This window comes from Poeciliopsis prolifica, unplaced genomic scaffold (assembly GCF_027474105.1).
Source record: "Poeciliopsis prolifica strain line A6 unplaced genomic scaffold, Auburn_PproV2 SCAFFOLD019, whole genome shotgun sequence".
Lineage (NCBI taxonomy): Eukaryota > Metazoa > Chordata > Actinopteri > Cyprinodontiformes > Poeciliidae > Poeciliopsis > Poeciliopsis prolifica.
In genome coordinates this window covers 9,575,907-9,599,786 of record NW_026562394.1, presented here as the reverse complement: position 1 = coordinate 9,599,786, position 23,880 = coordinate 9,575,907, and the positions used below count along the sequence as shown (strand labels likewise).

Sequence of the window (23,880 nt, the reverse complement as noted above, 5' to 3'; positions counted from 1 at the left end):
ATTCCTGGAAACAGTAAAACTAAAGGCCTTAATGAGTTTTCGTTTCAGTACATACATCCATATTTGAGTTGATCTGTCGTTCAGCTACTGTCACAGCATTACTGGACACTCGTGGACATGGAAGGAACATGCTGTCCAAGCTGTCACAAAGCCATGCCATTCATATCTTATGGTGAAAACAAACAACCTGTTCTGTCGAGATTTCTTCTGGGAAACGAAAACAAAAACCTTCAGTAAAGGATTTTAAAAACGGACGGGATCCAAAGGGTGAAGTTTGCTTTGCAACCACAAACTGGGAACCACGAGCCATTATAAGTGCTAATTAGAGTTAGCCACAGGCCAGGTAGGACCGGTAAAACTGAAAGGTGGCATTCCGGAACACTCCATTCCCACCAAAACCTAAAGGACTTGAGACTAAAACTGCGGTTAACTTTCCAACGAGTCAACGGCCCTAAAGTTGCATCCGGAGGGCTCACGGGATAGTTTGACCAAAACATGTTTGTGTGTCAGAATGGTCCAGTCAAAGTCAAGAACTAAATCCAATTGATGGCAACACTGGAAAAGGGATTTTCACAAATACGCTACATTCCATCTAACCGACCCATAGCTGATCTGTAAAGACTAATAGGCAAAAATATCAAAGGGTGACTCTGCTCAGTGATTCAGATTCTTCTTAAGAGTGGAACTATCTAAACAGCATCATTTTCCTTCTTTTCACAATTGCATGTTTTGTTGGTCTGTAACATAAAATCCCAATAAAGCACACAGGTCTGGTTTGCAGCTAACTTTTCCTCACAGGACCCGCTGTGTGATCAAGCAACGTCTCAGGGATTGCATGGCTTCATTTTTCTGTGAATTGTTTGTATACTTTCTTTGTGTCGCAGTACCACAAACTTTTCCACTCAGGTGAGTCACGGCTCTGTCAGACTCGCAGACGGAAGCCCTCGTGAATCACGGTGCGTTCGACGCGCCGGCCAACGGGCCCCGTATCGCGATACATCGGCAACATTCACTCAAAAACATCAAAACAGTAAAAGTTTTTTTAGTAGGCTTTTTTTTTTTTTTTTTTTTTGCAGCAGATCACCTGAAAACAAAACTCTAATCAGAGTTGCTCTGGCTTCTTTGGGGCCCGTGTGTTTTTCCTCTTTTATTTTTAATCTCACAGAACTCGCTCAGCAGGATCCAAGAGATCGCTCGTCTGAGCGGCGAGGCAAGCTGCGACACGCGGACAAAAGCTCCGGGGATGTGAAGGCAAATCTGCAGCGATGAGCTCTGAGATTTACGACTAAGCAACCCCAAAGCGCTCGGTGGTAACCGAAAGTATTAAAATCAAAAGTATGTCGGCGTCGAAGTAACTCCGTGCTGAACAAAAAGCTCCGGTACAAAAAGCTCCGGCACGTTGCTCACCTCCTAAATGTTTGAATCGGGCAAAGAAACCGAAGTCTGCGGGTGAGAGTGTGATTACTTGGGCAGGTCAAAGTTCAGCATCTGTGGAGGGCAAAGCGTCTGCGAGGCATGAAAACGGGCGCGGGGTCGCTGCACAGTAACAACGCCTCTGCCACCGCGTCAACGTGTGGCCCTCCTGTTTGTTCATGGAGGAGCCCAGAGAGACGTGTCAGGATTTGTTTTCAGCGTGACATCAGTCTTGGCAATATTTGTTGCGAGCGATGAGGCAAAAGAGCACATGTGCGATGGCAAAGTCTGATTCGCCGACTTGTTCTTATGACACTGGCTCTCAAAGAGCCGTGCATTCACGTGTCTCTGCAAATGACACATAAATCAGTGACTGCCAGTACTCCCGGCCAAAGTGTTGGTATCCCCTTTTCGCCTTTTGCACATTTTGTTCTTCAAAGCAAGCGTCTTTTAATGGGACTGAGAGTGAGTTTGGGTTGAAACTTTGACTAGGCCTTTTCAACACTTTGCTTCAGGCTAACTGTATGTTTTGGGGTTGCTATCCTTCTGTGAAGTGAACCTGCTCAACCCAGTCTCACTTCTTTTTTTTTTTCTTCCTTTTTTTGTTTTTTGCAGCATCTCTCCGGTTTTCTACCAGAATCTCCCTGTATTTAGCTTCATCCACCTTCAATCAATTATCGCCAGTTTAATGTTTAACAAAACTAACAATTATTTTTTATTGCATTTTTTTAGCCTGCATCTTGGGGTTGTGTTGAGTCGTTTTGGAGTTTAATCTGTTGATTCTAGTTTCATTATTATTCTGTGTTTCTTTGTTTATGTTTTACTTCAGTTCAGCTCTTTCTTAGTGACTCTAGTTTATTATGTTAATCTTTTGCGTCTGGTCATTTAAAGTTACTCGAGTCTTATCATCTTCATTACGTCCAGTCATTGTTTTGGTGTTAGATTCATTTCCTTGTCACCCTGTCTACTCTCTCTTGCCCCCTGTGCCACTTTCTCTCTCTCTCTCTTGACAGCCTGCCTTCTGTCCCCTCATATCTGCAATCAGTTAGCTAATCAGCCCAGGTCCATTGTCCCAGCATTCACTCTCCCAGTACTCACACACCTCGTCTGTTCTGACTCCTTGCTGGTTCCTCCCGTTACCTGCCTGTCTGCCCCCTGCCACTCTCTGCCATCTTCTCATCTAGATTTCAGTTTTTTGCTCTTCTCTGGTTCCCCGTGTTCTCCATGATTTTTGTTGTAAGTTTTTTTCTTGTTGTTTTTTTTTGTCTTAACTTTTTCATTAAATTCACAGAACCTACTTGATGCCTGCCGCCTGCTGAATTCGGGCTCACTTTAAAACCACAAACCATGGCACTGTGCTCGTTCAGTCTGCCAACAAGTCAGTTGATCACTTCAATAATCAACTAAATCCAACATTATGCTAATAGCATGACATTAGCCCTCCTGCTAGCACCATGTTTTATGGTGGTGCTCAGATTTCCTCAACAAATGGGGTTGTGTGTGTCGCCCTGGCAGTTTTGAGTTTGGTCTGATTTAACAGAGCAGCACCTCATTCAGTGTTTTCTTTGTCCTCTACTATAATTTGGACTTCCTCAGTCATCGAGTGCATGATTAACAGTTGTCCCTCCCTGTTGTTGTCTCAGCCGATTCTTTCATTAAAAGTCTCCTTGCCTGGCCAGCCAGTTTAGACGGATGGTCATGCCCGGGTAAGATTACAGCTGTTGTACCAGTTTTGCGTTCGGATGAACGACAATGCAATGCTATTGAGGTGCTCCAGTCTTCTGATGTGATTTCCTAACCTAACTGTGCTTCAGACGTCTCCACGACTTCCTCCCCGTCCTGTTGATTGCGCATGTTGGTCTTCTTGAGACTTTGTTCTGTAATTGTCGCAAACTGCTGCACTTGCCTTCAGATCTACGTATGAAAAAAGATCTACGTATGAAAAAAACTCACTCAGAATAAATCCTCTTTCCCAAGAGTGTCCTGGTCAAGATGGCAGCGAAAACAAGCAAAGGGACCAAATACAAACAAGAGACACGTTAAGGTTTCGTGCTTATGAGTTAAAGCTGATAAGTGAGCCTTCAGAACCAGTTCTCCTTTTTTTTTTTTTTTAACAATTCACTTGAACTGCTCCAAAGTTATAAGGGGTATTTTAAGGCCCTTTCACCCAGTTCAGGTGTAACTTTTGGGACTTGCAAGAGCACAGACCATAATGACTCAAGTTTCTACACAGAAACAAGTACAATGTATAGGAAGAAGCCCCAGAATCTCTTTCAGTGAGGCTCTGAGATCAGTTAAAGGGGGACATTTTGTCGTAGCACGCTGTGAGTAATGACACATTTGACAAAAAAAAAAACAACCAATGTCATATAATGTGTCAGATTTTTTAAATTGTTTTTTCCAAAAGCTGGGCTGAAGAGTTCATGAGAAGCAGATCTAAATAATTAATGATGATCCAATTTAAGTTTTTGCTCAGAAATTTGTTTCTCAGTAAGATTTATCAATCACAATACCTGAATATACGTAGCATCGACCTTTCGAGCAGTTAGCAAGCCGGGGAGGAGTAGTGGGTGTTGTTTACCACCATGCTTTTGATTTATCTGCATTAAAAACCAGCTTAAGCCTCATCAGACAGCACTGAATAAAATCCACGTTTAAATGATTGAGAAACTGAAGAAGATGGATGATAAATAGCCGCATCATCGACATAAAGATGGGATTTAGCATCAGGCAATTTATCACAGGTTGTTGACACAAATTATGAACAACAATGGCCTGAGTAAGGAGCCATGAGGCACTCCTTGCTTGAGCCTGGAGGCACACCCCATGAAACAGGAAGGAGGGAGAAAAACGACACGAAGCCTGGACACAGTGTGTCCTGCTGTGTAAATAGTTTGAGAACTGGCTCCAACTTGAAGAAGACGCGACACCATTTTTTTTTTCAGAGTCGATTCATCAAGACGTGATCGAAAACTTGAGATGAGTCGATTAAAAAAAAAAAAAGGTGCATGATATTTAACATGTGTGTTGTCATTTCCCACTTTCAGAGAAGCAGATGTTGGATTGTGGTTTTTACAAATGAAGGAGAAGAAGAACAACAAGAAAGATTGACTGGAACCATTTAATCTAAAAAAATATATATACATTTTTATTTTTTCCCCGCAACCAATTTATTTCCCAGAACGTCACTTGTTAGCTTCAACTCTCCTCACTTGCTCAAGAAAATGTAACTTTGCTTTGCAGAGCTGCATTAACAGAAGGCAGGAGAAAGTTCTGGTCCCGGCTTGCATCCGAGCACAGCTTTGAGTTTTGCTTGAATTACTCATGTTTCTCCAGGAGGGGGCGCCCGAGTCACTGCTGAACAGTCACTGGGTCACATTCTAGTACCGTCTGGATCAGTGGTATTTACAGTAGTATTCACTAAATACTACTGAAGTATTTACAATCCTAGCCTAGGAACCAAATGACCAAATGAATTTAAAAAATACTTTATTAATTCTAGAGGGAAATAAAATAAAATAAAATAAAATAAAATTAAATAAATAAATAAATAAATAAATAAATAAATAAATAAATAAATAAATAAATAAACAAATTTTGCAGGCTTGTTGAGAAAAGAAAACCCAGCTCTCCAGCTACTAAATAAGGAAATTTGTAGCTGAGCCGCCATTTTATTGCGCCTAGTGGGTTTTAAAAATGATAAAAAAGTATACCTTTTATCCTGTTGATCCCACACAAGGATCAACTTCCTTTGTATGGGATGTTGATATTTGTGAAAAATGAAGTCGAGTGGAGGCGGGACATAATCTCTAATCTCATGCTAAGAATTTGCTGCTGCGTCTGAAACGCGGATCACTTTCTGTCAAAGTTATTTGGAGCCGCTGTGGAGGGTCCAAAGAGCCACTTGTTCCTCTGGAGAGGAGCTCTGGACTGCATCAATAACAAGCTTCAATGATTATCCATTGAAAATTGATTTTATTTTTGCTTGTTCTTGTGAAACATTTTTGATTGTTCTATCAGTAAATGAGATAAAACAACAAAAAAGAAGGAAAGCTATTCTCTGTAGCCCACTAACCCTCACCCTGACCCTGACCCTTACTCCCTCTCTCCCCAAAATGTGCCACTTGTATTATGCTTTTTTTTTTAAATTTTTAAATGTATTTATTTATTTATTTTTGCAAAAACACTTTTCACTGCAAGTACATCTGCAACGCTGTCCCAGACAGAGACTAAAATCTGTCCTCACCGGTATCTTGCCACAGAATGTCCTTTAGATTTAGATCTTTACTTTGACTGGGCCACTCCAGCACAACCATATACAGGTTATGCGCCGGCCTACATTACTCTGAGATTATGTTTAGGTCAGTCATCTTATATAAGGGTGAATTTCCACCCCAGCCTCAAGTCTTTCAACATTAAACAAAAACGCAACATTAAACAAAAACGCTCAGACCAGCATTTTTGTCCCTGCTCAAGGAAAGCATCCCCACAGCGTGATGCTGTCACTACCATATGTCATCGTGGAAATGTTATGTTCAGGTGTGATCTGACCAGAGCACCTTCTTCCAAGTGGCGAGTATGCAACTATTAGTTTTTCTGTCAGGATATTCTCCCACTGATGTGAATCTCTGCAGCTCCTCCAGAGTGACCATCGGTGCATCTCTGATTAACGCTCTCCTGTTGGCTTAGGCAGAAGGTTGTATCTCTTGCTGGTTTGAACTCTTATCACTTTCAAACAATATATTACGCAGTGTGATGAGAAATGTTCAAAGCTAAACCTGTGGTTTCATGACTTCCTGCGTGTAACAAAAAAAAAAAGATAAGTAAGGACTCAAAGGAAAAGTTTACGAATGAGAATTTTAAAGAAAATATCAGCGAGTAAACAAATAAAATTACTAATTAAGTCTCTAAAATTAGTCATGTCAACGTGAAGGGGGAACATGCTGAAATCAGACTTTGTGAAGACAATATCAGGATTAATCAACATGTTCCTGATACTTTTCATAACTTACTATCAAACACTTTTTTATGAGTCATATGCCACAGAAGATATCCATCGGTTTAAGGACAAGTACAGTCCAGCTAACAAGCCAAATGCATTATCAATATTATGAAGAGACATAAACTGCAAAATGCTGCAAAGTAATAATAATTTAGTTACCTAACGTGATAGCATTTTAAATGTCAAAAATAACAGCTCGGAAATAATAATAATAATAATAATAATAATAATAATAATAATAATAATAATAATAATAATAATAATAAGTATATGTAAGAATTTCAACGAATTCTTTTTTTTTATGTATTGTTTAACAGTTGTTTCTGTTTAGCGTTAGGGGAAGAGAGGGTCTGTTGTGTTGTCGCCTTCCAGACATGTTGGGTGAACGTGATTTACACTGAAATCATTTAATCCTTCAAAATAATAACTCCAGCTCCGGGTGTCTCGCGGCAGTTCCCCGCGTGCCCTGCCATGTTCCCGTAAATGTCAACAGGAAGTAGTAAAAAAAAAAACCTGAAAGACTTGTTCGATGTAAATATATTAATATTTGACGTTGTATATTTCTAATTGAGAAATTGTTTCCCATATTTTTTGTGTGACTTGTGATTCTTTTTTTTTCGGGTTTTTTCCAAACATGCGCGTGTTTTGGTGACGCGCGGAAGAGAAGACTAGTTTGAATCGTAGGGGTGCCCTGGCGGCCATTGTTGTCTTTGGGCCGTTCATTTAACAAAGTTCTGTGTTGGAAGAGGAGCGCTTCGTGAGGGAAGGGCGCTAAATATCATTTTGTTCTTAGGATATTTATATTGCCGTCAAAATGTCACATGTCTAAGCGTATAATTACTTTATGCCCCCTCACTCCGAAAAGTGGTTCCTTCCGCTTAGATGCTACAGAGGTTCCTGTGGCTTCCTCGGATTCACCGTGACGCGCAGCCTCGCTTAATGTCTGAGGTCCCCCAGAGACCGTGAACTACCGAGGTGTCCACTCAGAGAGAAAAGCTGTCCGAAAAGAGCCGTCGGTTGAGGGGTAAGTTCGCCAGACGTGGTGTGTCCAACGCTGAGAAATAAAACCCCGTTTTTCCCCTAATAAGCCTTCTCTGTTTAGCGCCGCGGAATAACGGTCACGAAGCAGACCGAGGATGCGAGTGAGCTGCTAGCATAACTTCTTGTTAGCACTCGTTTGTTTAACGCTCTGAGGTGGAACACTTTGCGGGACACTCGGTTCCTCTGAAACTGTAAAGTGTCTGGCTTATAACTCCGTGTGCTTTTAGGCATTAAAGAATCCACCAGTCGCGGGGAGAACCGGTTCTGAAGGTCATACGTGGATGCGTTTCCACCGACATGGTGGAAAGTTTGTCAAATAACCGAGTCTCTTTGTTGGTACAGTGTCAGTAACCACGTCTTATGGTTTCATCTGCAATTTTGCTCGTTTTAGGATACTAGGGGCTGGGTTCATAATGTACTCATTATTTTTGACAGTGTGTTGTCGAAAGAACAAAGCGAAACAGAGCTTTCGAAATGACTGAAGGCTGTTTACCTTGAGCTGAACCGGTCGAGAAGAACCAGGGACATTATTTCTATCACCTGCGAAGAGAAAATGGAAGCAAAAGATGTGACGCTCTGTTGAGTTGCTAGACTGTTATGGTGGTGCTAATTTGCTTTCAGGTCTAGTTTATAACAAGGGGTGCTTCAGTTGCGTTCACCTCGATCAAGAATTGATTAGAGACAGCATCATGCAAGCTCTCTGTCATGTAGAGTTTTGGATCATGATTGGTCTGTGATGGTTTTTACTGACTGAATGTCCCCCGATTTAGACAACGCCTTTAATTTTGCCTGTGTCATTTCTCTATTTTTAATTTCCAAGAATATTAATGGGTTATTTTTTTTTTATTTAAAGCAATAACCTACCTTCCTTTATTCTCTCTTGTGCGATGAAATAAGTTGAGCTACTTCACTTTCTTTAAAACTCACACTGACCCTTAACTTTGTCAGTCAAGGGTCAGTGTGATTGGTTCGTCTGAGTTCAAGTGAGCAATAGTTGGTTGGGGATGCTCATTAAAAGCACAACTATTCCATAACTCTCTGATTTGATGTTTATGGATGCTAACATATGAACCACACTTTTTTTTGTTTTTATTTTTTGGACAAAGCAAACAAAAACATTGACTAGAGAGTGCTTTTTTTTGTCTGTGGCTCTTCAATTTAATGGAAACCATTCCCAATGTGTTCTCAGTGCGTTCAAACTATTCATACATAATAAGATCACTCAAGACGGTGCCAGGTCTGAACGGTGTCGACATTAGCATCCTTTTTATTGTATCACCGTGTGGAAGGCTCTGTGTCTTTGCCGCATTTTTTTTTTTTGTAAATTGACACAAAGTAGAAGCAATTCTGAAAGCTGTTGACGACTTGAATTAAAAAGCCAAACCTAACCTTTTGGGGATGCCATCACCATCTTTTAACGGTTGTGTTTCAGAAGAGGCACAATGGATGAAGAGGAGCAGTTTGTGAACATCGACCTGAATGACGACAATATCTGCAGCGTCTGCAAATTAGAGACTGAAACGGGGACCCTGTCCTTCTGCCACGTCTGCTTTGAACTCAGCATCGAGGGTAAGAAACTGGAGAAGAGGAAGTGAGTTGTTTGTTTGTGGAGAGCAAACAACTTTTTATGTTGTTTGCAAAGTTGGTGGTGATGGATTATCCCTCTTCTCCCATTGGAATCAACAGTTCATTCAGCTGCCAGATACTTGTTCTCAACTTTAATGATTGTAAAAATGTGAATCTGTAACAGCAGAAACGAGGTAATAAAGCCTTAGCCTGTGAAATATTAGGAAATGAGTATTTGGTCATTGCCACATATGTCACCATAACAAGTTTAGCTTACCCCAGTAATTATTGCGATAAAAAATAATATTGTCATTTTGAGACCATTTTTTACTCTTATAACAATGGTGCATGTACATCTTCTCAGAGAATAATAAAAAAGAAAGTAATTTCTACAGAAAATGTATCGCTGGAACTGAAAAACATTTTACATGTTCATAGTAAAGAACCAAGACAACTGTAACAACAATAATTAAAATAGATTAGGAAGTCTCGGCAATCAAAATTGCATTTTAGTAAATAATAATCATTCAGCTTAGACAGGGAAAACAGGCAAAAGTGGCAGGTAGCGCAAACTAACTCCTGTGTCCAATGTTGGCAGCGTTTCCCCGAAACGTCGGCTTTTCAACAATCTCTATAACAACTGCTGCCCAAGTGGAAATTATTGTGCTCATTTTATTTATCACATGATTAATTGTTTTGACTTATTGTCATAGGTGTAGCCTTGTAAAAGTTAAAAATTTATCTTATACACATTCACAGTGGTCTCCTACCTATTCATCTTTCAGTATTCGCAGATTCACCTTTTCCTGGATTGTTTTGTGGACCGCAGCATTAAATTATTTCCGGAAAATTTGCTGGTGTGTGGATTTTTTTTTCTCAAAACATTCGAAAGGAAATGCAGCGTGGGAAGCCGATATACCTCGCGCAACTATTATAATAGGCACCTATAAGCATTTTTGGAGTTGCTCCTCAAGTACTTGTGGATTTTTATATACCCTCCACATGGTTTTAGCTGCTGCAGGTCTGTAGCATTTGGAGGAATATCCAGATTAGCAGAACTCTTTGTCCAAGCAAATTCATACTGCTTCCATTTATATTTCCCTAAAAGATTTTCCATAAACAATTGTTATCCTCATGAACAATTTATAAGCCTTATATAAGAATAAAAGCTTTTTATGACCAAAGCATTTATTATGACAAACTACAATGATCCCCCCTCCTGTTTGATGTGCCACTCCAGCTCAAGTGTGTGTTTGAAGTTTTTTTTTTTTTTTCATCTTTTAATTACTGAGTGGCCTATTTGAAAAAGAATGGGGAATCATCTAGGGCTCATCTCATACATACACAAAGGCTTTTTGTTTTTCTGCACACAATATGACTTTCAGCTACTTGTTAGCATGCTGTTCCAGATGCTGACGGAGTTCCCGTCATTTTCACGTCCGCAGCTGAAGCGGCCGCTGTGGATTTACACACGCAGCCTGTCACGGTGGAAGGAGACGGTGTGTGGGTACTGAGGAATTGTTGTTCACCGCGCAGTAAAGTGTTGTCAGTGAATGTTTGCACGCTCATTAATCATCATGCAGGCGACAAGAATAGTAGCCGTACATACGCTAGAGAGATGCCTGCAACCTAAATAACTCAATACAAGTGAATTATGTCAAAAGCCGGTGTGAAGAAAGAATTCATACGTCAATCGGCGTATGTTAATGTTTCAGTTTCGCACGGTCACACACTGTTACCTCAGCAGCTGGCAGTTTTTTGGTGGCTTTCACTGTTATGTTTTCCTGCAGTTGCACAAAGGAATCATTCCGGTTTGTAGTTTTATCAGGTGAGAAACTCAAAAATCCAGCCTTTTTCCTGATCATTGAACATAGCCTTCGTAATGACCAATGACCAGTAGTCTGGGGTTTTGCAGACAAGCGCATGTTTCTGATGCAGCTCTGCATTTTATTATTATAAAAAGGCTGCCACATTTCTTTTGGCAACTTTTAGGGCGAGTGAGTGACAACAAAGGCCAAAGCCTGTCTTTGCTGATTGCTCATGTAGACTTAATGGCTTTTCTTTGTGTGTAATCGCTCGTTGAAATGGACTGCCAAGTTGGCATTGTTTTTCTCACACAGACAGATGTACTCTGTGAGAAACCTCTCCATCACGCAACTGTTTTTCCCCCAAATTCATTTTTAGCCGCACGTCCCTTCATCTGTTGCCTCATGTTGTTGGAATACAGCGGTAATGACGGTCACAGTACTGATTTGTGGAGTCACAGCAGGACTTGGAATTGTAATTGCTAACGAATGAATACAGAAACATGGACTCATCATTGCTATTCTCAGATAATTCTGCTTCATTTTGGCACTGAGTTAATGGATTCTGTCATGTAGCAGACAATGTTTGCTGTGTTCTTCATTGTAGATTTTGAAAGAGATGTTAATTATTATAATTCCCAAAATGTTTTCTGATGAAATTTGACAGAAAATGTTGGGTCTGCCAGGCCAATCGATGACGGTGTAACGCTGCTATAGAACGACACAGAAACACAAAACAATGACACTGACGTCATTGTTCAATAAAAGACCTGGCTCTCATACACAGATGTAAACTTGAAACTGGCATCCTGAAAATTATCCGCTTTGGAACCCAATTTCAGGAATGATCTTTTCTGATTTCTTCTGCTCAGCATGTCTGATTTTCATGTGGGCGCACAGCCTAAACGAGAAAAAAAAAAGTCTGCGGATACAGCTAGCATCTTCTCTGTGGAGTTTAAAACCTACCGGTGTCCGATCAGTAATTTTTAAAAAGCATGACATTCCAACATCGGCCAATATAGGATTTGTATTTATTTTTTTGTCTGAAAAGTTTTTTTTTTTTGCTGATAACTATACTGAGTACTTGTGGCCAAAGATAGAGCATTAAAATGGCATCTACAGGAAATCAGTTGATCTATAAAATAACTAAGAGATGGTATACTCATAGCAGAAATCAGTGCGACGCTATGTGACCTTTGTATTCATTTCCGCCCCCGGCATCCTGGTCGTTTGGATGTTTGTACGGAAGACTTGTCGAGACTTGCTTGTAAGAATGGTTGCTGCTGGCTTGCTGTTTAGTCAGATTATCTACAATCAGCTATAACTTTTAACAATTTGTCCTTCTGAGAGTTCCAAAATAACTAATCAGCCATGTTCCAAAAATCATGAAGTACATAAGCATAAAGCAAAGATTTAACGCTGTCTGCGTATGAAACTGATTATCCACAAGCAATCTCTCCACAGCGATGATGAAAACACTAACTTCAATAGGACTTTGGGACACAGTTTTACACAGGAAGTGAAGGCATTGTTGTATCTGAGGAAACCCCATATACCTGTGTGCCAGTTTATTCAAAATAGACATCACTTGGCTTGTTTCTGCGTTGCTCACCCTTTGACTTAATATTCTTTCTCTTGGAGATGTTTATTTTCTCCTCTCTTACTGCTCCATCTCAATTGGGTGCTTCGCATTGCCCTGAGCGTCAACACAGTCGGTCTGTTGTTCAGAAGCAGAACAGTTGGAGCCAGTTTAGCTAGTTGTTGTTTTCATTTAACGGCAAACGCAGCGTCAACCTGAACCAACATGTAATCCAGAGCTGGGAATTTGATACTGGCTAACCTAAACCACAAACTACCAAACTTCACTTATTAGTGGTTGTTTATATCAGCTGTTGGTTTGAGTTAAATTCTGAACATAATCCAAGTCATAATTTGCTGTGGTGGAAGCACATAATTCCAGACAAAACATTTGATAGCTTATCTATCGTTTTTATCTTTAGTTTTTGTAGCTTCCTGTCATGCTAACTACAGAGCAGGCATGCAGTTGTTTGACTGTTATTAGTTCAAACATAAAGAAAGTATTTGTGGTAATAAATCCTGCAAAGCATTGGATAAAACCCATCGGTAGATTTTCATCTACTGGTATCCAGTGAATTGAAAATACATTTCATGCTAAAAATATAACGCAAAGAGCAAACTTTGATTTGATTTTAATATAAATCCATATGACGCTGTAAAAAAACTAATCAGATTGTCACTTCAGCTTATTATAGATAATGAAGAGTCTATGCTTGGATAACATACTTATTTATTTAATAAGACCATCTGTCTGATTCCCTAAATGGCTGATTAAAGCCCAAGTAAACTCACTGGTACCGGGCCTGTTGGTCCCATAATTAGGCTGCTGAAGTAAGTGCGTTGTTCTTTGTTCAAAATAATCTATGTGTTATTTAAGCCGCCTCAAGTATATTTTTGTCCCACAACAGCATCAGCAGAGTCGTTCTAACCTGACACCTCGCACGTGCCAAGCTGCGTGTGTAAAATGTGTTTAGGGTGACCACAATCCTCTCCTTTCATTGGTCTTTTGGTCATCTCTGGCCGCTTGTTAAGAGCAAGGTGTCGAATTCAGCAGAATTCCTATATGTGCTTACATAATGCAGATGCAGATATTCGCTGAGTCCTCGTAACACAACGAGCCTGTTTTCAGATCGAATAAACAGAAAAATCCCACAGCAGGCGCCTGGCGAAACAGACGTCGATTGTTGCAGCTCTACAGGGTTTATTGTTACGCGCTCTTCTCAGCAACTAATTTACCGAGGCTCAACTCTTCACCCCGCCTGCTATAGAGATGCCTGGTAATATTGCTCCCTGTCGCAGCTATATAATTGAACACAGAAGCTGTTATGACGAACGCTCCAGAGCCCTCCTGCTTACCATTATGCTTTTGCTCCTTCAAAAAGATTTAGTCTCTGTTAACCTGGCAATTGCAAATAAACTGTCACTGTTGAGTTTGGTCTTTGTTTCATTAAGCCTTTTATAACAGGCTTTGGTCAGAAGGCAAAATATTTTTATCATGTAAACTCTTGAAAATCCTCTTTTGTCTGAGTAACACTTTTAATTGGACGTTAAAGGCATTTTCTGCCATAACATGAGCCAGTTTGAGATTATTTACACTGCACAAATACATGTGACCATATATAAACAGGACCTTTATCCTCAGTCATATAATGCAGCCATTTATGCTCCTTCACAAAACAGAATAGAGCCCACGACATCTCAAAATATGTGATGTCGTGCTAAAAATATAACGCAAAGAGCAAACTTTAGGGTGACCGCTTGTTAAGAGCAAGGTGTCGAATTCAGCAAGTTACTCTCCCATCCCCAACACAAGAATAACAAAAACAATAATAGTGTGTCCAACCTAGTATTTGTATCCTAAAAGCTTTGACCTGCTGTTATATTAGCTTGACAATTTATTATCAAGATAAATCTGTTAGCGACAGGCTTGCCCAAATTTCACTTTTTCACATAAAGTTTGTCCAACGGTTAAAATACATTATCAACATGCAGAGCGCAAATACTTGACACTTGACATTTAATAACCTACCAAATAATGCATTCACGCTATCCTTTTCAGTTGCACTATTGAAAACACAGATATGGTTACTTGTTTCGCAAATTTGACGAACTTCTCATCTTCTATGCTTTTTATAATACCGCTAAAAATCCCTCATGGATGTCGTTTGTTCGAGGTAGCTCTTCAGTTTTGGATTGACGAAGCAGCTTGAATCATTCAGCCATGGATCTAAGAAGCCATTTGTCTTCGTCTGTCTTCTTCCAGTCACAGAGATGGGACTCCTGAGCAACATTTCAAGGCAGATGGTGGCCAGATGTGACTGTGACTCGCTGTGTACCATCTGTCCAATTCTGCTCTACAGTTATCAATAATGAGATCCTGAACAGTCTTTTTGTTACGTTTGTTTTTCTGATAGAGTTGATCTGTTTGTTTTTTTACCGTTAAAAATTTTTACATTACTACATCTTTACATTGAGTAATCCCAGTAATCTTCACGTTTCTAGAAGTTTAATGTGAACCGAACTGTGGAGGGGTGTGGTTACTGTTTAGTTAGTGGGATTTCCTGCAGTTACACTGGAAGGAAGCGTTGTGGAGTTTGCAGTGGTTGGCAGGTGTTTGAACCGTTTTTCTGGAGCTCCCTGCTTTACATATTATCTCAGGGTTGATGAGAAAGCCGGCCTGCTTCCATGCTGTAGCAGCAGCTGCAGCTAACAGATTCTATTGAGCTGAGGAAAACCTCTGATGACCTCTGTCCCACTTGTTCTCACTACCAACTTTCAACCGTCCACTACTCTGAAGTGTGTCAAGGATCGGGTGTCCTTCCCCAGCTCTTCCACCTAGAGCAAAACCAGATGGCTGGTTGATTCTAGCCACGCCGTGTGCTAGCCTTGGTTATCGCTCTCAGCCGCAATATGTCTCAATATGAAACATGCTTGAATAGCAAAAAAAACTTTTTTTTTTATTTCCACGATCAAGTTAAAGAAATTATAAATGACTGAATTTGGCCCTTTACACAGTGACTCAAATATTCAACTAAAACCTCCTGTTCAAAACAGGCATTTCAAAGTGAATGTTTTGAAAACTAATGACATACAGGGCCACTGTGCGTTTCCTCATAAGAAACCACAATGTTTGCTCTCCACACACTGAGATATCTGTGTTGGAGAAGTGAAAAAGTTGTAGCGGCTCCCCTAAAACCAAACTGTCCGCCTTTTAATAACTCCATCCTCAAAACTAAAGACATGTTTTGCATGTTTAAGGAAATACCCAGTAAAGTACCAGAGCGATCAGGGGTTTCTGTTGCTAAATGAAACATAGATTTGCTGTTGCCACTCAGTTGGCTTTGCCTCTCCTTTACCCAAACTGCTTGACTAATGAACCAGTTAATATCAACTCATTTGAGTTTTTCTACAAAGAACAGAACAATAAAAGCTGTAATAATTCCAGAAATTAGAACTTACTGCTAAATTTAGCCTCCTTTCAGTTTTTAATTATATATTATAGAGAATGTAAATGCAATAATCGGTGTTAGATTAGATCAGCGAGAGCGTGACTAATTGCGTCTTTTCTATTTTGGAATAGACGCAATTAGAGCCTATTAAAATATAGTTTTAAACCTTTGTGTAAAAACTTTGAAACTGTAATATTTAAGCTTTAAGGATAGGAGTGGGGATTTGGCCCTCTTTTTATTTATAGACTTTGCTTGTTCAGTTCTTGCTTGACTGATCCCAGTGCTGTAGAATAATTGACTCGGCTCGCAGCCACTGCTGCCTTCAGACTGAAACAGATCAATAATACCAGCTGTTTACATTTCAGAGGTTTCTGTCAGACTTAACCAAGCACGTTTTCCATCTTTCTCTGCTGGCAAGTCTGACTCCTCCCTCAGGAGAGCAGAGGAAAGAAACCCCAAGCGTATTGGTCCGTGGTGTGTATTATCGCTACTTGTCACAGCTCAACAATGTTGACTTCACCTCCACTGAATAGTCTGTGTGTTTGTGCTTAATGTGTGCGCCCATGAAAGGCAGCAATGCTAAGCTGCTTAGGCTGAGTGAGGTCTTTGGCTGGTTGCACACTGCCCTGGTTCTGGGCCAATGTTTTTTTTTATTTTTTATATATATTATTGTTATGAAGCTAGTGGTAGAGAATGTGCTTCAGTAACTGATCAGCTTACTAACGCTGTTTGACTGAAAGCTTTTGCAGCTGTTATTAAAGGTCCTTTGACCAGAGTTGCAACCAACTTGGATTACGTAATGTGGTTTCCTCACAAGGCTAATCCACAGAATAAAAATCTGTCTTTCCAGGCACTCTGGGCCAAGCACAAATATGCAGAAGCTAAGAATAGATTCCCAAACACACGGTTGTGTAATGGTCTAAAACTCTGCTGTGGAAGAGAGCCATTAAAGCTAACGATCCAAACGAAAACCACATTTTGAATCTATTTGCAAGCACTAAAAAACTACTTAAGAAAATTAAGGAGAAAATGAAACATATACTGTCTGGTTTTAGACTTTCTAGCTAGTTATTTCTGGAGTTATTCCCTTCTTTTCACTTCCGATATGATGCAGATATCTGAGGTTCAGTATCGTCTGATACCAATCTGATACAGAAGAAAAATGTTTGAAATGTTTCTTTTTCTGTCAAACACGGACATAAATGTGCTGAATTACAAAATTATTTGATAACTTTGCACCAATACAGCGCACTTAAATACACTAATAATTTCACAGGTTTGGTCAAAGAGGTAAAACCACAACATTAATTTGTGCTGTCAGTGCATTTAGGAGCAAAAACAGGCAATGTCAAGACAAACTTTCTGACAAATGGTTCAGAAAGTCCAATTAGAAATTCTAAATAAAATGTAAAATAAATGATAGCCATATAGTCTATTAGACTCTAAGTCTAATAGATCTGCCCGCATGGATTGAGCACATTGACACGACACCCGGTCTAGAAATGTTTTTAAATATCGGACCGATGCAGAGATTAATATTGGATCGGTGCATCACTATTCATTACTAGAAAATAGGTTCCTGAACACTATAACAAAGTTTCAAGAGCAGTCAGCTTGGACTGCAGTTGCTCCAGTTTTAAATGCAACATTTAAACTGCAAGCAAGAGGAGAAAACATGATTTCTGCATTTCCTAAGATGTTCAACTATTTCCTTTCTGGACTGTCTAGTCTTTGGCAGCTCTACCTGGTGGAGCTAGATGACCAGGAGAGACTTGAATCTAATTTGCTTAATCTAGTTTGACACCATCTTGTAGCTGCAAATAGAAAAGAACCAGATTCAGGTGTAAAATTTTCTATGAGCTCATTTGTAAACATTTTATGGGTGTTTTAGAGACACTTTACTGTTAATGGAACAGTACATTAAAACATCAAGGGACATTTCTACACTGTATCCGGTGGCAGATTCTCATGTTTTGACCTGTTTGGGGAGTAATTTTGAACGGAGCTGTGCTCCAGTTTTGACTGCATTTTGCTTTGTGGTGCAAAAGCGGCCGTGGCGATTTGAAGTGCAAGCTAAGCGTGCCACAGTGATCTCCTGTAACAGTTTAAAGATCAGTTTCTGATCTCCTCAAGTCATCATGTACCTCTTACCTCCTGAGAAATGTAGGCCGTGCTAAGAAAGCCACCACTCACTCTGCTGTTTGTCACACACTCCTCTCTGCAGATTCAAACACACACACAAGAGATTTTCACCTTCAACTTCCCTCGGTTTATCAAGGCGACCCATTTTACAGGTGCTCTACTTCCTGTCTGAGGGATGGAGGACTTCACTGGGGAAATTTATTGAATAAATTTAAATAATATTTTTTTCCCAGAACAATTGGGAGCCAATTGTTTGGCCCCATTTTCCTTAATCTTCAGAGATTGGTGATCGGACGATACTTGAATGAGAAACTGATCGTATACACAAATCTTGTCTACCTCCTCAAAGGTCTAAATATCATTAATTGTGTGCGGTTATCAACACACAGTTTAGATTTTTAGACACAGTTGAAGAATTATGAACCACAAATATGTAGAAAAACCCAATTTTTTTTTTTTTTTTTTTTTTAGTTGTGGCGCTAATCCTCTTTGTTTTTGTCCGTTTCTCATGCAGGCGTCTCCTCAGCCTCCTTGTTGCACTCGAAGTCGCTGCGTGGCCACAGAGACTGCTTTGAGAAATGCCACCTCATTGCCAATCAGAAGCTGTCCCATTCCAAGGTCTCCAGAAGTGCCTATGAGGGTATGAAGCTGGCCCTCAGCCAGAAGCTGAACCGCATCATCCAGTTCGCCCAGAACAAAGACTCGCTCTCCTCCGGCGGCTGCACCAGACGGGGAGCAAAGCTCCTTTGTTACAGCCAGCAGGACGAGCGCAAGCTGCTGCCCCAGTCTGACGCCCAGGTGCCCCGCTACGCCCCCTGCTGGGACAGGGCCGGGGCGATGGGGCTGCCGGCGTACGCAGCGGGGATGCTGGAGAGTCAAACGGCCGAGGAGGTGGAGCTGCTGCGCGAGTCGCGGGCCGACGGTCGGAGCAAGAACGGACGGAAGGATCTGCACAACTGGAAGCAGTCGTCAGGACAGAAGCAGCACAGAAACCAGGGGCACAGCAGAGACGAATGTACGCTATAATAATTCCCTTTTTTGTAGGAGTTAATGTAGATTTTAAATCTTTTATTTCTTTGTTATTAAGTCAAAATAGAATATTCATAGGAGGTAAAGTAGAAGAAATTAGATGTTTTTTCCCCATCTTTGCATCTCATTCCACCCTGCAGAGTTCTTTCTGTACAAGAATTTAATATATGTTCCTCTAATAACAATAAACCAATGTGTTCTCTTTCAGTGACTAAAATGAGTGTGGATGAGCTCCATCAGCTGAACAGCCAACTGCTGAAGCAGATTGAAAGTAAGTTTCCTACCAACATCATGGGATTCTTTTAGCTGTGTATCTGAATCCAATATTCAGATTTTAATATTATTTAAGTTCATCCAGGTTATTCATAATTAATCTTCATCTCAGGACTGCAACATATTCTATATCTGATTATTGGACCATTTTGTATCACTGAAAACTAGGGTCAGACAAAGAAATGTTTAATTAAAAGGTAGACTATTACCAGACTATTACCAGAAAAAAAGACAAAAACACCAGAAGAAAGTCATGAGAGTGGTTTTAATGAGACCAAGCTCCAGTCTGTGATTTTTTTTTTCTTCTACAAAATATATGCTGAAGTTTGGAAAACCATTTCTAGTTATTCTAATAATATTTTGATGCGTATGTGTTAAAAAAATGTTTTCTTATTTGTTAAAGTGATACCAAAGTAACTTCACAAGATGCTCAACATTCCTCGTTTTAATATTTTATTGGTTTTCATGTTGGAGTTCTCATAAAGTTACTACTTAATTCAACTAATGTTACGGCTTTATTGTGGTAAAATTATTCACGTAGAACTACTACTTTTTCCCCCTCACATTATTGTGACATTATTCCAATAAAGTCACAAAATGACTTTTTATCTTGATATTACAAATTTACTCTTGTGAAGACTTAATTCTTGAATTACTTTTTTCTAAATTTTTTTATTTATTTCATCCTTTTCTTGGCCGTAATGCTACATCGTAATTTTTACCCTGGCATATGTATATATATTTCATTTTTTTATTTTTTTAAAGAAAATAAACAAATATGTAACTTTGAAGAGATGAGGGTTGATTAACTGATTTACTACAGCTGTGGTATTCCAAAAGTCAGATCTGGTCAGGAGCAGAACTTGGCGAAGCCTCTCCATTCTAGTTTGTGAGGAAACATCGCTGAAGTCGTGACTTTTTTGTGCGTTTGCTCACAATGCTTGAAGAGATTTAATCCTTTCATACGTGTGTGTGCCGCCCGTCTCCACAGAGGTCTTTGAGGAGCTGACGGCCGCCGTGCAGGAGAAGGATGCCTTGGCGTCAGAGCTGCACGTCCGTCATGTCGCCATCGAGCAGCTCTTTAAAAACTGCACCAAACTGCCCTGGCTGCACATCAGCAGGGCCGGCGTGAAGGCCAGCACCAGCGGAGCCGCCGTGGAATAAAGGGCTGGAAGACGGCAGCACCCCCAAAGATGGACTCTCTGAAAATGATGATGATGATGATGAAGTGGACTGCCACAGCATGGAGGAAGCGTCTGGATTCCATTAGACTTTTACACTATGTCGCCATTGGGCCACCGGCTCTGCATCCGCACAAGTTATCAAGGGCTCTGTGGTTCTGCGGGCGCAGAAACGATGCGAGAGTTTTCAGTGCTTGGCTTGTTGCGGCTCGAGTTGCAGACTGCTGATTACCCAGGATGCATGTTGAGAACGGCGAGTTCCAGACACGCCACAGCGTAGAACTGGAAGGGAACGTCTTGCGTTTTAACGTGCCGCAGATTCTTAAGAAAAAACAAATTTTTTTATATTGACTTTACATATTTACTTATTTTCTTTTACTGTGAGTTTTATTTTCTATGCTGTTCAATAATTAATCATTTCATTGTGCCCGGCACAATTTTACCTTCGTTCTCTTGAACGAATGTAAAATAGCTACGGACCTTCAGTTTTTTTAGTATTTCTTCAATTCGTTTTCAGTTCAGAGATGAAGATCAGTATTTTGATCTTTGAAAAGTGAAAAAGCATTCTATTCAATCAAACTTCTTAGCTGCACAATAATGACCCAAAATAGCTAAAGAATTGAGGTGTCGGATTGTCTTGAAACTGCTCTGTTTGGATTTGAAGACTGACTGTCTGAAATCAGCAAACCGCTGCTTGTCCATTCATATTTCTTTATAGTTAAATTATGGAGAAAAAAATTGTCATAAAGTAATGTAATAGTTATTTTCTGAAAGCTTTATTTTCTACCATATGTCCGTTTATTGTCACGCTGGACCTTGTTTGGATCAGATGATTATGGTCCTAGATCTAACCAGAAGTAATTTAAAAATGACTTATACTCCAGCTTGAGGATATTGGTTAATGTGAGTAACTTCACACCTTAAAATACTCCAAAAGCATCAAATTTCCACCGATTCAGTGTTTGGGAACGACATACAAACTAGACTTCTGTTAGTTTGGCTTCCAATTATGTTTTCAATCATGACTTTTTACACTCTGTTGACTGAGGAGACGTGTTATGTGAAGCTTCCCTTCAGTCTATGACCATTCTGGTGTAATTAGTTTCCCATTTTATACAAAGCAGTGTGATGTCTATCGTGTAGCTATCAAGCACCATGGACGGTTAAACACTTATTAAAAAAAAAAACAAAAAAAACATAGAGCTTCTGAAAAGCAAATTCAGTTGCAATACCAAAGTCTGTTCTTCATTTTATTTTTTAAAAATAGAAGAAATAAAACACCATATGACGATGATGCAACACCAAACAGATTTTATAACCCATGTGACTTACCCTTACTTGTTTTCATGTGTTCAGAGCATACTTTGTTGATTCGTTCTCAAGTTGCTTTCTTTCCCGCCTGTTCAAATGTGTCGGAGCAAAGTGTCCACATAGCAATACAAACAGGGCGGTTTGGTCTTCAGTGCCTATGGACGTCCCTAACTTTTAAAACAAAGGAAGACAAAGGTTTATGAATCCTATGCAAGTTACAGACTAAAATACATACGGCCTTATCGAGAGAGTATTGGTTTGACTTTTCTTCAGAGGGCGAGGTCACCGATTTTAAGAGTTTCTAAGCTTGATGTGTAGAAAAACTCAGCATTATGTGTATTTTGCTCTTTGTAAGAGATTAGATGTTTTTGACCCTTTTTAGGGTCTAAAGAAATGGTTTTAGCTCGGTTTTAAGCTTCCCCCCCCCCATGGGTTTTATTTTAGTCGTCTTGCTTGAGTGAGTTTTTGTTTGGTTGTTTTTATTTATTTATTTACAGCCTTTTAAATCTTTGGCTGTACATTTGTTTTTGAGTTGCTTTCGTGTGCTGTTAGAACATGTCTGAACCTTTCTCCCCGCTCGGTGGGAGAACCAGTCCCATTATCTCCAGCTCAACATGGAGGCATATCTGTTACACTTCTGCAGTAGTTGTAGCCTGACTGCTCATTTTCTTACATTTTTTTAAAAAATTTGTACTTGTTTATGACTGAATCTGTCTTCGATGTATTTGCATTATATTTATTGTGTGTGGAAATAATTTGTCTTTTGAATTGTGCTTAAATGACTTGTTTTTTCCAATAAAAATAAAAATGCAGGTATTTTTACATTATCTTGATATGCAGTTTTTTTTATACCAATTACAAACTTTTTTTTAAATTGCATTTTAAAGTATTCACACCCAGTTTGCCTCATTTTTATATAATTGGGAATAGGAAGGAAAGGGAAAACATGTTCTACAATTGTGAGTTCTGAAAAGCTTGCTGTGCACTTTTATTCCCCCAATAAATAAGACGATACTTTGTGAAGCCACTACTACTTTTCGCTGCAATCACACATCTAGAGGCTGAAATGTTGATAAATTCTTATTTGCAATTTAGTCTTAATAGTATCTGTTAATCCTGCTCCTTTTTTCCTCCCCATTGTTGAAAGATATAATCCAGATCATTTCAACTCTGTATGTTTCATGCCGTTTGTGGATGAAAAGCTGAAACTCTTCCCCAGTTTCCAGTCTTTTGCAGCCTCTGTTACTTAGCCAGCTAAGGGAGGATGTATCTTGGACAAATGAAAGCAAAAGTTGAGGTCACGTTAAAACAGTTTTTAACACCAGACTAGTTTTCATTAGTAAAACTTTAGAATGAAAGAAAGGGATCCATAAAATATTACATTATTTTATGGAAATCTCTATGATCATGATTCTCCAGATAATCCAAAGTATTTTCCAAATTCAATGAAGCAAATGATCTCTTATTAGGTGAAGATTATGGGGGGCGGGTGTTTTTGTATGGCCAAATCACTGGTTGCTTGCACAAAGCACATCTTTGTGTCCCAATATTCCACTCTGTGGTGCGACACTGCCCCCTGCAGTTACACGTGCAAAGTGATGCTGTTATCTTCCATGTTTACTGAACAAGAACAGGCAGAACAGGCCCAGATGCTGTCAGCCCCCCGAGTCCTACAGGCTTTGTGCAGAGCAGCTGTGTGGGAGTCTCAACCTGACTCAGGAGAAGGTTCCACTGAAAACAAAATGACAGATTACTGTCCTACTTCCACAGGAGGGCCTTCCTGCCCACAGCCCTCCTGGGATAAACACATAAAGAGCGCCACCCTGAGGACAAAAAAGCGCATAAAGCTTTACAATACTTTATAAAAAAAAAAAACTTAGTGTTCTTAATTCTACGGCACCTTCCGGTTGAATACAATTTAACATGTCTTTGTTCACCGTTTCAATGTTTGAGGACGGGTATCGTATCGCAATGTTACACCCGTGATTGCAACCCACAGAGCTAACGATATGAGTCACAGAAATGACTCACCATTGATAGGCATATATTCGACCAATGAATGCGATGCACAGCTCAATTTTGACCAATGA

The 23,880-nt window shown here is 39.8% G+C and overlaps 1 protein-coding gene across 1 annotated transcript; it reads left to right on the top strand.

Annotated features, from left to right (window-relative positions):
- Positions 1–7,322: 7,322 nt before the first annotated feature.
- cunh21orf91 (chromosome unknown C21orf91 homolog) lies at positions 7,323–22,612 on the top strand. Its single transcript, XM_055043946.1, has 5 exons — positions 7,323–7,439; positions 8,889–9,025; positions 18,511–19,011; positions 19,234–19,296; positions 20,290–22,612. The coding sequence occupies exons 2-5, from the start codon at positions 8,899–8,901 to the stop codon at positions 20,460–20,462; spliced, it is 864 nt and encodes a 287-aa protein (XP_054899921.1). The 5' UTR covers positions 7,323–7,439; positions 8,889–8,898; the 3' UTR covers positions 20,463–22,612.
- Positions 22,613–23,880: the final 1,268 nt, after the last annotated feature.

Coding starts and splice junctions, on each gene's coding strand:
- cunh21orf91 (XM_055043946.1), top strand. CDS start 8,899: ATGGATGAAGAGGAGCAGTTTGTGAACATCGACCTGAATGACGACAAT. Junction 9,026..18,510: donor CTTTGAACTCAGCATCGAGG/GTAAGAAACTGG, acceptor TTTCTCATGCAG/GCGTCTCCTCAGCCTCCTTG. Junction 19,297..20,289: donor ACTGCTGAAGCAGATTGAAA/GTAAGTTTCCTA, acceptor CCGTCTCCACAG/AGGTCTTTGAGGAGCTGACG.